Source organism: Engraulis encrasicolus, chromosome 1 (assembly GCF_034702125.1).
Source record: "Engraulis encrasicolus isolate BLACKSEA-1 chromosome 1, IST_EnEncr_1.0, whole genome shotgun sequence".
NCBI classification, from domain to species: Eukaryota; Metazoa; Chordata; class Actinopteri; order Clupeiformes; family Engraulidae; genus Engraulis; species Engraulis encrasicolus.
In genome coordinates this window covers 27,146,200-27,163,186 of record NC_085857.1, presented here as the reverse complement: position 1 = coordinate 27,163,186, position 16,987 = coordinate 27,146,200, and the positions used below count along the sequence as shown (strand labels likewise).

At 45.2% G+C, this 16,987-nt stretch overlaps 1 protein-coding gene and 2 long non-coding RNA genes across 3 annotated transcripts; 1 reads left to right on the top strand and 2 right to left on the bottom strand.

Annotated features, from left to right (window-relative positions):
- Positions 1-2,480: 2,480 nt before the first annotated feature.
- Positions 2,481-9,833, bottom strand: etaa1a (ETAA1 activator of ATR kinase a). Its single transcript, XM_063209877.1, has 6 exons — positions 9,540-9,833; positions 9,181-9,309; positions 8,956-9,035; positions 8,473-8,591; positions 5,956-8,243; positions 2,481-3,168 (listed from the first exon to the last, which is right to left on the bottom strand). Exons 1-6 carry the CDS (start codon positions 9,709-9,711, stop codon positions 3,041-3,043), a joined length of 2,916 nt encoding a protein of 971 aa, XP_063065947.1. The 5' UTR covers positions 9,712-9,833; the 3' UTR covers positions 2,481-3,040.
- Positions 9,834-12,999: 3,166 nt separating this feature from the next.
- Positions 13,000-14,781, top strand: LOC134457798 (uncharacterized). Its single transcript, XR_010036495.1, has 3 exons — positions 13,000-13,235; positions 13,666-13,834; positions 14,283-14,781. It is a non-coding gene; the product is annotated as an uncharacterized LOC134457798 (long non-coding RNA).
- Positions 14,782-14,884: 103 nt separating this feature from the next.
- On the bottom strand, positions 14,885-16,573 carry LOC134457738 (uncharacterized). The gene is made up of 3 exons (XR_010036492.1): positions 15,641-16,573; positions 15,161-15,294; positions 14,885-15,036 (listed from the first exon to the last, which is right to left on the bottom strand). It is a non-coding gene; the product is annotated as an uncharacterized LOC134457738 (long non-coding RNA).
- Positions 16,574-16,987: the final 414 nt, after the last annotated feature.

The window sequence follows — 16,987 nt, the reverse complement described above, 5'->3', positions numbered from 1 at the left end:
TTTTGAAGTCCATGCTGTCGGCGACCCCCTGCTGTATCTCTGCGGCCCGGTCCTGACCCCCAGATTGGGAACACCTGCAATACAGTATCATGGTCTGCTGCTTCACAGCCAGGGCCGGCGCTAGGTATAGGCAGACAAGGCGCTCGCCTAGGGCACCAAATATGCTGGGGGCACCCGAGAGCCCCACAGAATTAGAACATCTAGCGAAATAAAACATATAACTGTACATCGACAATGACTATTCATGGCATTCACTCAAAGTCAATAAGTACAGTATAGGTACAAGATCAGCCGTGCTCGATCAGATGTAAAATGGTGGGTTTACAGATGCGAATTTGCAATGGGGTGTTCGCCTAGGGCCCCAGGTTGACTAGAACCGTCCCTGTCCACAGCTATGCAGGTGTAGTGGTGGCTACGGTTACATTGTTAAAGTCTGACGAAAACAGAGACTCAGTTTTCAGGTGTGTTCAGGTGTGACTCACAGGCTAGGGCTGACCAGGGACGGACTATGACTCTAGGGGCCCATGGGCCTGGCAACAAAAAAGCCCCCCCCCCCTCCATGGATGTTGCTAGTTTACAAAAAAGATTCAAGGTTTTAGACCAGAGGTTTGAGACTCTAAATTGAAAATAGTCAATGCAGTCGTTAAAAGAGTGATTTTAACACAGCATGAGAATGGAAACATAAGAGACTTGGGCTTCAGGGACCCCTTGGCTCTTGGGCCCCTGGGCCTCGGCCCGGTAGGCCCCATGCAGTACTCTGTCCTTGGGGCGCTGAGCCAGGCAGTGCAGCAGAGTGTGGCGTAGCGTAGCGTAACTATCTACCCAGCCCATCAGACAGGTGACAGGGCCACTACAGTGGAGTTGGAGGGCCAGTGGCGGAACTTAGATGGGATTCATGGAAGCTACTACTCATGTCAGCACAGTTCCACAAACAAAGGCTTTTTACACTTCCTTTTTAATAAAAATAGGCTAAATAGGCCTGCCATTATTTTATTAATGTTTGAAAGCCCGCTACGCAGCTTATGAGGTTACTACCTAGGCTACCAAGCCTAGGCCTACCTCAAAAATACCAAAATGTCCACTGAAAATAATATACATAGCCTACATATTAAAAATCGCACCTTTCACTTTATGCCGCAGCAAAATCGCAACAACACAGTAAGAAGCTCCGCAACTTTTATTGCGATTTTCTGGAAATCCTTGTGCACCATCTGGCAATTCAGATCGCGATTTTTTGAGAAAATGCCCGCGATTTCCTGGTGGGACTGTTTTTATACACAGGCAGTGAAGCAGGTGCCCATAGGTTTCTGTAGGATGTTGGTAATTTGGCATGTTTTTTTGTTGTTGGTTTTTTTGCTTTTTGTTTTCCCTTACTTTTCCTTTTACCTGTGCATAAGACAGGTGTCAAGGCCCCTATGGCGAGGTTGAAGGGCTCGTAATGGAACTGGATGGGAGTCAAGGAAGCTATTCATGTCAACACCTACACACAACATTTTACACCGAATTGCTCTTCTGTATTTATATATAGAATAGCTACTTGTGAGTTTTTACATACAACTCACATTGTTTTGAAATACACGTTGGCAATGGAAATTGAATTAGAATGGTGTTTAAAAACACAGACACACACAATTACGCATCAGGGCCAAGGATTCTGAATTCTGTTACTTTAACCAAAAACATGTACTTTACTCAGATATGGTCAAAGGAATTTAATTTATTAACAGAAAGTTGTTTTAAAAATCAACAAACTCCCATTGAATAAAACATAAATATACAATTTCAACAAAGAAATATTGGCACCGTGTCAAATCACAGCCAAATTCTGTTATTATTAACATGGAATATGGACATGGACAGAAAGTAAAGACATAAGAAACAATAAAAATTGGATTTGTCTTCAGACAGTCAGAAATTAAAACATCTTACAAAATAATGCAGTTGCTAAAAAGGTATCAAGCATATTTACTGCACATGGCTTTTGTAATAGTACTCTTAATTTGTAACATAATGTTGTACCAATCATGTGATCCTCAACTTAGGCAAAATTACTTAGATAGTGCAGAGTTTACAAATGAAAAGCATTGTCAAAATGATGCACTTGGAGAAAAGAGAGAAAAGTGATGCAATATAATGCGCAGTCCAAGTACACTATGCACAACTATGCAACATTAACCAAAACACACAAGCAGAGGGTTTTCCAGAAATTAACTTTAGTAACCATGATAAATCAACACAAAAACAGTCATAAACCTCCCAATATAAGAGCCCTCTGCCTTTGTGTTGATGGGAGAAGAGAGCCTTGAGACGCTCCTCTTAGCAGATGTACTCCTTTTATTCATGAACTTGATTTACCTATGCCTCTTTTCCACTGCCGGTTTTCCGGTAGGCCTACAGTTCGACACAGCGTGACTCTGCCGCCACTTTTTGCTCTTCGACTGGGCACGACACGGCTCAATCGAAGAGCAGAAAGTGGCGGCCAAGTCGCACTGTGTCGAGCTGTAGGCCTACCAGAAACCCGGCAGTGGAAAAGAAGTAATAGAGACTAAATCACTTTCTAGAAATACCCCACACAGAGACCAGGTAAGATGAGTCCCGTTTGCTTTAGTGATGGAGGAACCATCTGCTAGAACCGGGCGCTGGGTACTACTGTAGCTGGGAGTTAGAACCCGAGGGCGATGTACTGGACTACCCAGAAGTAAAGAACCGGGTACTGGCAAGCGGTACTAGAGAACAAGGTGCCAGGTGCTGCCCAGGAGTCTAGAACGAGGCCCTGGGTTGTACAAGGAATCTAGAACCAAGAGAACCAAGAACCAGAGTCCAATCAGGGAGAGGGAGTCTAGAACGAGGCCCGGGTTGTACTAGGAATCTAGAACCAAGAGAACCAAGAACCAGAGTCCAATCAGGGAGAGGGAGTCTAGAACAAGGCCCTGGGTTGTACTAGGAATCTAGAACCAAGAGCCAGAGTCCAATCAGGGATCTGGAACCAAGTGGTTTGGGTTCTAAGAGAGGTCTAGAACCGGAATCTGAGTTATGGGTTCTACCAGGGGGCCCGGAGCTGTTGGTTCTGGTTCTGTGTGGCCCGCATGCGGAGACGGCGCCTCTCCAGGGCCTCCTGCTTCTTACGCTCGATATCGGCAGCGGAACACCTCCCTAGAGCCGCCGGGACTAGAGGAGAGGAGAGGAGGAGGAGGAGGAGACAAGACGAGCAGAGGATGAGGAGGAAAAGGAGGAGTCAGAATAGGGAAAGGAGGGGGAAATGAGGAGAGGGGGAGGAGGAGAAGGTGGGAGATAAGGAGAAGAGGGGGAGGAGGAGGAGATGATGAGGAAGATGAAGAGAGGAGGAGGAGAGGAGCAGAGGAGGAGGAAGAGGAGAGGATGGGGAAGATGACAAGGGTGAGAGGAGGAAGAGGAGGGAGGAGGACAAGGAAGAGGAATAGGAGAAGAGAGGGTCAGGTCAACCTACTTTGTTGCTGTTCTCATGCCGTCATACTTTGTCCAATGGGAGACACATAAGTTACACATTTTGCACACAAACACAATCCAAACATAAATGTACTTCAGTTGCTGTAATGTTAATCATCAGAATATAATAACATGAGTAAACACACACACACACACACACACACACACACACACACACACACACACACACACACACACACACACACACACACACACACACACACACACACACACACACACACACACACACACGCCTACAGGGGGAGGAAGTGGAGAGGAGAGCATCAGTCTAGGTTCTCATGTCGTCATCACGCACGCACGCACGCATGCGTACACGCACACACCTCTTGGTCATGCATGCATGTTAGCGTGAGGCAAGCTTGACCACACACACAGAGGTGTATACATACACATACACAGGTGAACATACATGACCACAAGTCATTAGTCATTAAAGAGCAAGGGGGAATGAGGGATTTTTCTTCTTGTTGACTGAGCACTGGTCTAGGTTCAACAAGACTGATCGGTGTCCTTGTGTGTGTGTGTGTGTGTGTAAACAGTAAATGAGAAGGATCTTTAAAGTGGTGGTTCGCTATTTTAGACATAAAGCCCTGTTTCTGTGACTTCCGGGGTGAAGTAGAGATGTTCTCATCACAGTTTTGACATTTGGTGTTGAACGGAGCATTTGGGTATTCAAGACTGCAGCCCAAGCCACCTTTACATTGACTCCAATGGAGCACTCAAGCAATCGATCATAAAATGGCATTAAACTTTCGTTCGAAAGGACATGGAACTCACCGTGTGGTCAGTGGTAGACAGCGATAAATTGACCCGAAAATTGCAGCGAAATATGCCTTCTAACTGTTGTTTAGCATTTTGAGGACTCATTTTTTCCCCAGACGCCGTTGAATAGCAGTAGACATCCAGCCAGTAGGTAGCGATAATGTGTTGTTTGTGTAGACATCAAGGAGCAAGGTAGAACGGCTGTCTGAGTGGGACTGGCTACAAAAACTACAGCTTGCATACAAACCATAGATAGTAATGTAAACAAACAAACCCCCATTTCTGGTCGAGCGGAGTAATAGAGCTTGAAAGTGACTTCATTTCCCCCGATTTCATGGGACCTCAACGGCGTTTTTAGCCGAAAATCGTAGCATGTAATCCAATGGCAGTATTAAAATGATATTTCGATCCCCTTCGAGTTGTGCCACGAGCTCCACATATGTTGTTTCTGATATTTTTGTTTAATTTTTCGTATGAACCCCCAAACTTTTTAGAAAGCTGTGTTTCTTCACATTTTTCATGCAGACGGCCTTGGAACAAAACATTGATACTTCTGCATGAAAAATCTTTATCTAGCCTCTTAAACAGCATATTTGTAGCCCAGCGCATATAATGACTGAGATCAGAAGATATTTACTCGCTACCATGTTGTTAGATGGTCAGCTTAGGTCCCGTGAAATGTGGAACTAAGGGGTGGGACTTTCAAGCTCTATACTAGTCAAACCAATACAATCAATGAAGACGGACAATAATGATAATATATCTTCTCTGGAAGCGTATTTCGCGGTGATTTTCGAGCCAACGTATCGCTGGACACCTCTGACCACTTGGTGAGTTTCATGTCTCTGCAAACGAACGTTTAATGCCATTTTATGATCGATTCCTTGAGTGCTCCATTGGAGTAAATGTAAAGGTGGTGAGGCAGCAGTCTTGAAATGCTCCGTTCAACACCAAACGTCAAAATTGTGATGAGAACATCTCTACTTCACCCCATAAGTCACAGAAACAGGGCTTAATGTCTAAAATAGCGAACCACCACTTTAAAAGGTGCACTGTGCAGGAAATGGTCAAATGTATGAAAAGTGCAATTTTCCCAGTCATAATGAATACTTAGAATTTGATGGTGGTGGTAAGTATTCATGAAAAAGGTAACATTATTGAATGGGTAGCATGAATTCTGGAAATAAACAACTAAAAATTAGAGGTGCACCGGAAATTCGGCCGCAGAAAATATTCATCCGAAAACGCAAAAAAAAAGACACTTTCAGTTTTCGGCTGACAGCCATTTGAGTGGCCGAATCGGAGGCCGAATACAAAATGAATTGAAAATGGGCATTAATTAAACTAATTTCAGTTCTACATTTAAAGACTTCTAATACACATTCATTTTCTTTCAAAAACATGTCTAAACATTTATTGTAAGTCATAGATTTAAGCAATATTTAAAAATAGTGAAAAACCTAATAACTTTTGATAACTTTTAACTGAATTGTAATATTCGGTTTCGGTATTCGGCCAAGTGATTACTTATTATACGGTTTCGGTCACACATTTTCATTTCGCTGCACCTCTACTCAAAAAAAATCTTACACAATGCACCTTTAAAGTGTGTGGCAGGCTATCCCCAATGACATGTAAAAAAGGCAGCTCTAATAACAAATATGAATAATAATAATAATAATTAAAAAGCTGTACATAACACTATACCTTCTGTGTTGACAGTGGACGAACTGTAACCGTTGTTGCCATTCGCTGACCTCTTGAAAGCGTACTGCTGCTGTGTGCTGCTGTTGGTGGTAGTGGTGGTACCGACCATTCTCATTGCTGATTGGCTGGCACCCACCGCACTTCCTGCGTTCCCCTTCAGCTGATTGGCTGTGGAGTGGTAGGTAGAGCCTCCAAAGGAAGTGGCCTTCTTGAGTGCATGTGCCCCAAGACCAGTTACAGCAGTGCTGGCAACAGATGAAGAATCACCCCTCTGCATGTGACCACTCCCTTCCATCTGATTGGCTGAGGTGTGGTAAGAGGAAGGGCCTCCAAAGGAAGTGGTCTTTGTCAGTTTACCAGCATGACTACTGGGATGGGATACGACAGGGTGTCTTTGGTCCATGTTACCCGATATTAAAGGCCGATTATTTGTGGGGCTCTGCACCTGTCTCTTCCCCACACCACCACCAGATCCAGAATGATCCATCTGTGCCGGATCGCTTCCAAAAGCATTGGCTGACGATGCACTATAAACCGTTTTGCTAGCTGCACATGGCTGCGCGGAGTTGGTGGCTTGGTATTGTCCTTTGTATGCTCCTGCGTTTCCTACTGACAACAGTGACGACGATCCCACTGCTGTATTGCCATTCGGCATTCTATTCTGATCGTTGGAGAACAGTTGTTTTCCCGTCGTCACGGAAACCATGTTAACGGTCGACACGGCGGCAGTGGGTTCCGGAACACCCTGGTGGCCGTCGTCTAGGCCGTCGCACGCTTCGCACAGCAGGTCGTCGTCGTCAACACCATCGTCCCACCCCGAGTCCGACGCGGCGAAGAACATATCGAGATCATCGTCCTCCGCCATGATGGCGGCTTCGCATTCCGAGACCAGGATGTCGTCGCTGGGCTCCTCTTCGATGATGGCCACCGCCACAGGTCGAGATACGGCCCCTCCGCTTGAACCTCTACTGCTGCTGTTGCTACTGCTAACTGGTTGTTGCTGGTAGCGATTTGAGGCGTTGGCTGGGGCAACGGGAGCGGGCTGCACTCTCTGTGGTGGAGCTGTGACGATGGGTTTAGGTGGGGGGAAATGGTTAAGGTTTTGAGTAGAAGACTGTTCGGGCGCAGCAAAACAGGTCGGGTTCTGTGTGGAACAGTGTTTAGGTGGGGGGAAATGATTCTGGTTCTGCGTAGAGGACTGTTTAGGCTGTTGTGTATAAGGGTTTGGGTTCTGTGCGGAACCGTGTTTGGGCGGTGCAAAAGAGTTCCGATTCTGAGTGGAATTGTGTTGGGGTGGCGGCATGGCTGCTGCTTTCTGATTGGGTGGCGCCATGGCAACAGGTTTCTGTGTGGAACAGTGCTTGGGCGGCGCAAAGAGGTCTGGGTTCTGGGTCATCTCCATCACCAGGGAGTCGCTAAGCAACCCATCATCCTCATCGCCCCAGTCGTCATCAAAGCCGGCAAGATCCATGGCAGCAGCAGCAGCAGTAGTGACAGTGCTTTGCTTGGCGTCCTTGGATGTTGGCTCGTGGCTGAGGGTTCTCACATTCGAGTTGCCCCAAGATGAGGGTCCGTTACGGGGTTGAGCGATGGATTGTGCTGCCTTTGCATTCTGGGAACCACCGAGCATCCTCGCGTGCCAGTTCCTCGAGGTTAACGAGGCGTTTTGGGGTTGAGCGGTTGGTGGCTGTGTCGGCCTGGAGGCTTGAGAGGCGGCGGTGGGTAACCTTGTGTTGAGATTCCCACCAAAAGTCTGTGTGTTACGGGGTTGAGAGATCGTCGCCTGTGACGTTTTGGTATGTTGAGAGCCACCACCACCACCACCACCAGGCATCCTCCCGTGTGCCACGCCCCCAGACAGCAGCCCATTACGGGGTTGAGAGATCGCCTGAGACGCCCTGGCGCTTTGGGAGGCGCAGGACAAAGGCTGGCTGAGCCCATTCTCAATGCTCACCGTCGGGCCGTCGAAAAGGTCGTTCAGGTCATCATCATCCTCCATGTCGTGGTCGAGAGACAGGGCGCCTACAGCGTCGGGTGGTGACGGGTTGGCCATCGTTGTTGCCACCATCGTCGTGGGTGTTGATGACAGAGGATGATGAGGAGGAGGATGGTGATGATGAGGGAGAGGAGGCTGGTTTTCTATGCCTGGTAGATGAAGGTCGTCGTCTTCTTCCTCAGCTACTCGTTGGGCTGTAGCGGGCAGCTGGTTCAGAAAGCTGTCCTGCCTGTTGAGGTGGAAGTCGAACTGTCTGGCCAGCTCCTTCAGGTGGTCGTGAGCAGCTTCCTGGCTGTGGGATACAAAACATTAATATTATTCCAATTTAAACTGTTAAGCGCTAGGCAAAAAGTTTAGAATAGGGAGAGTGGGGGACCCAAAATGGTAAGCTTACACACAGAGGTCCACCACCATTGACAACTTACTGCTACATGGAAATTAATACCCAAAATGCATTTTCCTCTAATTGAATGACTGGCTGCGCTTATTTAGGCTACTCGGATGGCAAGTAGCTTACTCACTTGGTGCTTTTCGTCCTCGACCTCGTCTTGGGCTGTGACAGCTCGGGGGTGCAGGGGATGCCGCCGTCTCCAATCCACTGAACCAGAGATGAGTCCAATGCCGACACAGGCTTTCCGCTCTGAACCAAAACAACAAGGATGACAAACACACGTTAGCATTGTAGCATGTGACACACACACATGTACACAAACACAAGTTTTTGTTTTTTTTTAATTGTGGAGACCTCCCATTGTCTCCCATTCACATTTAATTAAATAATATCTAACTATTCCCAGACCAAAACAAACCCTAATCCTAACCTGTCAGTAAAGAAAAACACTGTTGACTTTGTGGGGACCTCAATTTGGTCCCCAAAAAGGACCCTTTGTCAGATTTTTGTATCCTAATGGGAACTTTTGGATCTCACATAGGTACAGGCACACACACAAACACTAGGCCTAAGGTCAAAAGAAGTAATACCCAGAGAGCAGGTTATAGCCTACCTTCGGAGCTATGCGGTTGACAAGGGCAGTCACGTCAGTCTTCCCTACGTCTATCCTCCGACCTTTCCCTCGGATGAAACCTGATGTAAAAAAAAAGTTACATACATGGGGAATAGTGAGAAGACAGTTGCAATGACGTCAAGAGGAGGTGAAAGGGTGTTCAAACCAGAGCCGTATAGAGATCAAACCATTTGGTGCTAAACTATAATACATTGTCAAACTTACCCTTTGGTGACGGCGAGTTGTGATCCCATATGATGTCGAGTTGAGATGCTGAATTGTTTAGACCAGGAGATTCCTTGCTCAAACAACGGGTATTTCTACTGACGGCAGGTCGTGTTGGTGTTTTGAATTCTGTTTGGACAATGTAAACGCAAAGTCAAACGTTAGTTTAGTGGCAGTTATGTAACGACCAAGTTATCACGTCATTTAGCAAGAAGTGTAGCTAGCGGTCATAGCTAACTTTGTCGCTAGTCTCACTTAAACCGATGACAACGACTTAACCATAGATCAAATCATACCCAGATTTGTGACTTAAACTATGCCGAATGGAATTAAGTCTCTTACAGAATCTGTGATATTACCTGGTTTTGTGATATCCGAAGTGTCCACTGTGCGTGGCACTGGTTGCGATGCTTTTGGACTTCGCCGTAGCCTGTTTACTTTTGATTTGCGCTGAGCAAGTCTGTGTACATCTGTGTCTGCGTCGTCCTCCCAAGGCATGTTGGTGCATGTCCTAGTCTTACGGGTGATCATTGTCACCCCCAGTTAGACACATACACACACTAAAGTGGAAACGATAGTATTTCACCCATGAAATAAAACTTGACATTCATAACAACAACATCACACTCCATCATCATCCCTAGTTGGCAAAATTCAAGAATTCCGCCAAGAATTTCCCACAATCCTTTCCGACGTTTTCAGAGAAATCGTCTTGGTTGTCATCAGAGCTGCGCAGTAAAAACGCACATGATTATAATAAACAAATTAATTACCAAAAATGTAGAATACAACAAACATTAAATGTATATTTTATATAGATTATTCGTTTTAGTTTGTGTTGAATAGATGTGTAACATAACCTACTCCTTTGATTTCCATATTCAAGGTTTTGACAAGGGGCATGCCTGTGCTTATGCTTGTTACATCTGTCTCTCTCAACGGGGGCTCTAAACCCCCAGGGGGCGTTGGGGAGCCCTAGGGTTTTTTTTTTTTTTTTGGGGGGGGGGGGGGGGGGGGGGGGGGGGGGGGTGGGGGGGTAGAGAAGGATACAGCTGAGAGGGGGTGGTGATAATGCGCCAATAGCTGCCCAAATATAGGCTATACCCAGCACAAAAAATAGACACCACTGTTATCCAGTGTAGGACCTAGTTTTTTTTTTTTTTTTTGCCAGATCTGGGACTTCTACTCTAGCCTACTTCTAGCTCCTGAGAATAATATAAAGTAAAAGCCGACCCATAACTCATAGGCTACAACAACTTTCTGTGTGGTCTTCATTGCTCGGCCCCTCATTCGTAACGCAGTGGTTATTCATTCACTCCGATTCCTATCGTTATAAAACCCTACAGAGTCTCAGAAAACAGCATAAAAGTTTTTAGCCCATGAACTGTATGGAAACATTGTTCTGCTCCTTCGTTCGTGTCACAATTCAGGTGCCAGACAAACTTCTCTTTTTATGTTATTCTTTTTATTTTCAATGCATCAGACTTTTCACAAAGCATCTTCATCTAATGCACAGAAAAAATAAATAACAAAAAAGAGACATCAGTCTGTCCATTTGAACTGGACTGGCTGCGCACGCCGACGCTGTCGGTGTGAAAGGCAGAGTAGAACACACCGGCTGAAACTAAGCAGAAAGACCTCATTCGTCTCGCCTCCGTTCCGTGACGCCTTGGTGTGAATTCGGCCTTATTCATGTCTGAGCCTATACTGGTTGCACCGCATTGCCACTTCTGGAAGCGTGGCGGCATGCATGTTTTCCTTTGCCCTTCTATTTCTATACAAACCTAGCCTAGGAAAATAAAATAAAACTTGGCCCTTAATACCACAATTGCACCTTTATATGTTGTAGCCTACTTCAGCTTATTTGGGAATTAAACTGAAGGAGCACTGCTACTTATTCATTCATTACACAGTACACTGATAATGTATTTACACCACTTCTCCTCCAACTCTATATCTCAGAAATCAAAATAAAAGTGTTAAAGTCAGAGGTCAGAAGGAAACCTTTCCCCACATGACATTCAGTATCTAACTCACTATATGTGAACATTGGGTAGGGCTGTGCAATATATCGTATTTATATTGTGATATCAATATTGCTGTCAAACAATATCAAATTTCATAATATCGATTTGAAACAATATTTTTGTCATTTGTCTATTCTGCCAAAATGTTGGTTACGCTAAGCACAATGCGTTCCCGTCCACTTGAGCCATTGCGAGCACAAAGCAGACTTGCTGCAGAACACCACTGTGTGTTTCTCTATGGCCCTCCACTCCAACTGCTGAAGGGAGGGAAGACTGAATTGTTTAGCACAATTAATTTGTCTTTAACAGAAATATCGTCTAAAAATATCGTGATATCAATATTGACTGAAATAATCGTGATATTGATTTTTCTCATAATCGAGCAGCCCTAACATTGGGCCATTTCCACTAGCCTATATGCAGCATGCTGTACTCCTACTCGGAAAACAAAATAAAAGTTGGTCCATAAGTCAGGAGAGCGCCTCTCCGCATGGACGTCCGTTGTCCCTCGTCCAAGAATTGCTACAGTGAGTAGCCGCCAATAGAATGCCCTGCTGTGCTAAAGACAACAGACTGACTCGGCTGGTTCACACAGAGACCATCCGTTACAAAGCTTATACTCACACACACATGCATAGACATGGTACACGTGTGCGCGCACATACACACACACACACACAGACGTGCACACACAGACGTGCATATACACATGTGCACACACACAAGTACACACACAGTCACGCACGTCTGCGCGTCTGCGCATACACACACGCACGGATGCACGCAGACACACACACACACACAGACATGTGCACACACACACGTGCATATACACATGTGCACACACACAAGTAGGCTACACACACACAGGCACGCACGTCTGCGTGTTTGCGCATCTACTCTGCGCATACACACACACGTGCACGAATGCACACAAACACACACACACACACACACACACACACACACACACACACACACACACACACACACACACACACACACACACACACACACACACACACACACACACACACGTGCACAATCCCATCCATCCAGGCAAAGAAAACAACCCGTCCCTGCACCATGTGAGTGATAGGGCCATTTTTAATGTCACAGACACTGAAAGAGCTCCAGTCTTTTGGTCGTTGACATTGAGCGCAGCTGGCTGCAGACAGGGTGTTTAGAGTGCACTAAAATGAATAGCCTGTGCAGGGAAGCCAACAGACGGAGACAAAGGGGTCAGTTGTCCCAGGCCCATGGAGAATGGAGGTAGCCCAGCATTGACTCCTCATTAAACGATATGCATCCAGGGACAGTTTACTGCACGGGGCTATCGGGGCCCTAGCACAGGGGCCCAAGAGACAAGGGGGCCCTGAAGCCCAGGACTCTATGGTATATTTATTTCTATTCTCATATTGTGGCACACTTTTAACAATTGAATTTTCCAATTTTTTTCAAAGGAATTTCCCCCTAAACCAACAACAACATAGACTTTTACATCTGGCCTAAAACACTGAATCGTTTTGTAAACTAGCAGCACCTACAGTACAGTTCTGAGGGGGGCCTCTCTTCTTGTCTGGCCCAGGGGCCCATGGAATCATAATCCATCCCTGTATGTATCAGGTAGGGGGGCCCTTTCAGATGACTTTGTCCTGGGCCTGGCCCAAAGCTGTCAGCGGCCCTGAACCCAAGTCCTGGAGTGTGGGGGCACTTAGATAGCACAGCATAGTTTTGAGAGTACTCCATGGATTTATTGCGAAATAGTCTCCGATTTAAAGGTAGGGTTGGAGATCTTTGAAAAACGGTTCCTGTGAGCTATATTTTTGAAAATACACAGCCCGCCTCTCCCTTCAGCCCTCCCCTCAAAGCCACGCCTTCAAAACACATGAACGCGCATGCAGTCTGTCAAGTGTTCGGATTATCCCGGGAACCCACGAGAGCTCACGAGGCGGGGGGGCGGGCTAGAAGCCACGACAAAGCGACTAGCCAAGCTAACTTCCAGCCATGGCACTGTCTCCGGCTACGGTAAGAATGTTCAACATCACAATAAACGCACAGGCCGTCATGGTTGCCATTTCAAGAAATATTGATGACAGTAGATGTATACTAGATTAGTTATTGAACTTGACTTGATACGTGTTACTTAGATATCTCATTCTAACTTCCTAACACTGATGACAGATGCTATACTGTCATGCCTAGACAGTTAGTTCTAGCCAGTAGCTACAGTACTGACACATGGATTTATTTTGACAGATGTGTACCGCAGTATACATTTTACTATTGTATTTATATATACCCGACACCACAATCTGTAGTGTTTTAGGCTATGACTTCAGATTTCACTTGGGTTGTCGCACGCGCAGACACAGGGACAGAGGGAGTAAAGAAAAACAACCGAACTGATCAACGCTAATGAAATTGTTTTGGCTGACGATATTTTCATATGCTTTAGACCTTCCACGACCACGAGAGCTCCAGCTCTGACTTTCCTGGCCCATCACAATCATAACGACCTAACAGCCCAGTAGGACCGATGGCCAGAGATGGAGGAGGAGGAAGATAGACGCAGCAGAGGTCGGTTTGATTAGGGAGACTCCAACAGAATTGACGCCCTGCTAACTGTAAGGATGTACATTCATCCCTCAATAACATTGTCCTGCTGTATTCCTCCAGATGTGTAAGTATTGTAATGGATGTTATCACAACGGATGTACTCTATATCGCAACACGAGTAGGCTACACGAGTACACCTGTTGTGATAACCATTACAATATTTCTACTCCTATGAGTAGTAGTGTGATATTACATGGTTGTAGGTACACAACACCAGTGGTAGTTCAAGTACATCCATAAAAGCCCATCTACTTCATACATCTGTGTAACCCCTGGCACAACACGAGTTTGTAAGAAATTGACTGAAAACGTTGTATGCATATAATTGGCACATCTTTATTTATATACACAATAATGATTGCTTATGTCCATATTGGTCTTATTGTCAATAGAGTTATTTAGTCCCCATCATCAAATAGAAAATGCACTACATAAAATGTATTTATTGCTTTGCAGGCCTTGATTCAATCATTGAATTTGAAGCAATCCCATCGGTTACTGCAGCGTGCCCTGACCCGTGACCCCAGTTTGATGTTCGACCTGGCACATGACATCTGGTCCTCAGTCACAGCCCAGTAGCACAACCAACCTGGCGCCTCTGCGCAATCTGTAAGGAGATGCCCATGAACATTGAAAGGAAATGCTGTGGTGTTCTCAGTTTTGATAAGACTTTGGGCTGATGTAGGACCAGGTGAGAGAAACGGTCTCTTCAGGCATGCAGCCTGCAGACAGTATGGGGCACTTGAACAGGGCTGACCTTGTAATACAGAGCAATATAAAAGGTTTATACAGAGTACGGTATAAAACACACAAACCGGCAGTGTGCAGACTTTTATTATTTTTCATTATCTGTAGGAGCATTCATCTGTACATCTCACCTTTTTGGTTTGGAACCACGTTTGTCTTGTTACCATTGTTTTTTTCATACATAGAAAATAAATGCAACCTGTCAAATGTTCTTCTGATTGTGGTCTTGTGGAATATATAAATTATGTAACCATGCATTTTCAGTCAGAGAATGAATAAAAAAAAAAGCCACTGTGTCCACCAATATTTACTGTCATTGAAATGTATGGACAATTTAAACACATGACACTAGATACATTACTTTATACTATATTTACAGTTGTCATTACCACACAAAAACTCTGGGAAGGTGGGTAAGTGCAGCAACTGTGAAGGGCCTGGTTTGAGGTTGGAGGCGTCTGTGCTGTAAAAAGATAAACAGAATTAGAAATCACATATCTGACAGTAGCTCCAGTGACATTTTAAATGTAAGTAACCTGGGTTGTTGGGGCAGGGACACCAAAAATAACTCCTTTATCTGGGCTCACCTGGTTGTGAGTGTCTGCGGTCAGCCATCCCTCTTTGGGTAGAAAGTCTTCTGCGCAGGACGGTGCCCTGAAGGTTGACGTTCACAGTACGCAGCCTTCATGTCCTGGAACTTTTATTGTGCAATTTTCCATATCTGTAACAAGCAATGTGTTAGACTATATTAGGGCTTCATTACATCAAATTACACAGCAGGGTTTTACAGGGTGTTGGCTACAGTCCCAGGACCTAAGTGGACTTGTGTGCCTTGCTCAAGTGCACTTCAGCTGTGGATGGAGGTGTAAGTAGGGAGAGGTAAGGATGGGATTTCAACCTGCTTCTCTCACCATCAGGTGATGGCTGGCTGCTACCTCAAATTTCATTCATGGCCCTAGTTATGTTCTGTAATCAGCATTGTTTTGACCTTACACAAATAAATGTAAATGCATTCTGCACCATGGGGGGCTGTGAAGACCTTTGAGAATATTTGCAGAACTACATACTGAATTGAGCCATCCGCCTTTCTCTTGGTTGGTGTGTTGAGATGGTGACTGCAGTCCAGGCTTCTTGGATTGGAGGAGAAAAGCTGTGGCTTTTACTGGCATAAGTATGTGGTTGTGGAAGGACCCTGTCGGCTGTTGACCTGAGGGAAAAAAGAGCACAAATTGCATATTAGCACAGAGCCCATGCTTAGACCATAGACAGATAAATCATCTGGCACAATCTGCATGCAACCAACAGAACCTAGAAAGAGAAAGATTAGCAGCAATACACAAAGGGGACAAGTATACAAAAACATGCAAAGTGTTCTGATAAGGTGCATGGAGGTAGTCTGTGTTGATTCCAGCAACCTCAAAGACTGAAAAGTGTCCCAGTGTGTTGAATTGAAAACTTGGCGCGTGCGCGCGCACACATAGGAATATCATAATGTAGTGCAGTGTTTCTCAACAGGGGTGCCGGGGCACCCTGGGGTGCCGTAGGGCCCCCTCAGGGGTGCCGCGGAAACGTGGCTGATAAATAAATTATATAACATAAAACATATTTGTCAAAATTGATAAGTTAATGTTAGTCAGTGGAATCTATGATCTGCCATTTACGCACAATAAAGTAAATATTGGTCACCCCAGCTGTAACTTTGAACGTAGGTCGTGCTACTAGGTTGTGTGTCTCCTAATGTGTTACATTCTAAGCTTGTGTGGTATCGGATGTGATGCTATATGGCTACTTGGTTTGGGGTGCCTTGAAATTTCCATGAATTGAAAGGGTGCCTCGCCTAAAAAAAGGTTGAGAAACACTGATTTAGTGTATCAATTACAACTACAGGATCTGTTCGCTTTTGTCAGATAGAACCATTGTTTTTCAAAGGCAGATCATTCCAAAAAGGATAGTAGTATCTGCAACTGGACGAAATTACACCCACAAACATGAATAAAATAAACTACCAGTGTGCGGTGATTCATTCTTCATTTACTTGGCAGCCTTGATATGTTGTGAAACAGGAGCAAGGAGCAGCTATGGAAACACCACACCTTGGAATGGACAAAGCAGAACATTTCAATATAACCAGGGTAAAACAAATAATGTACCGGCATCTCCATGTGATCATTCAGTGTAGCCATCACAATAAAGATCTGCCGTGTAGTCGTCATGGTCATTAGGTGGTATTTATCAAATGCAAAACTACCGTCTTCTCAAAAACGACATCAGCGAGTTAACAACATTACACCCACAATCATGTAAACATTTGAAAACCCAAGGCAATCTATTTTGCAATGCTGGAGCGGCGAACAGGTTGTGCTTGTGCTTGCCACTATTACCAGAGTCATACAACAGAGACGTACCAAAGCAAA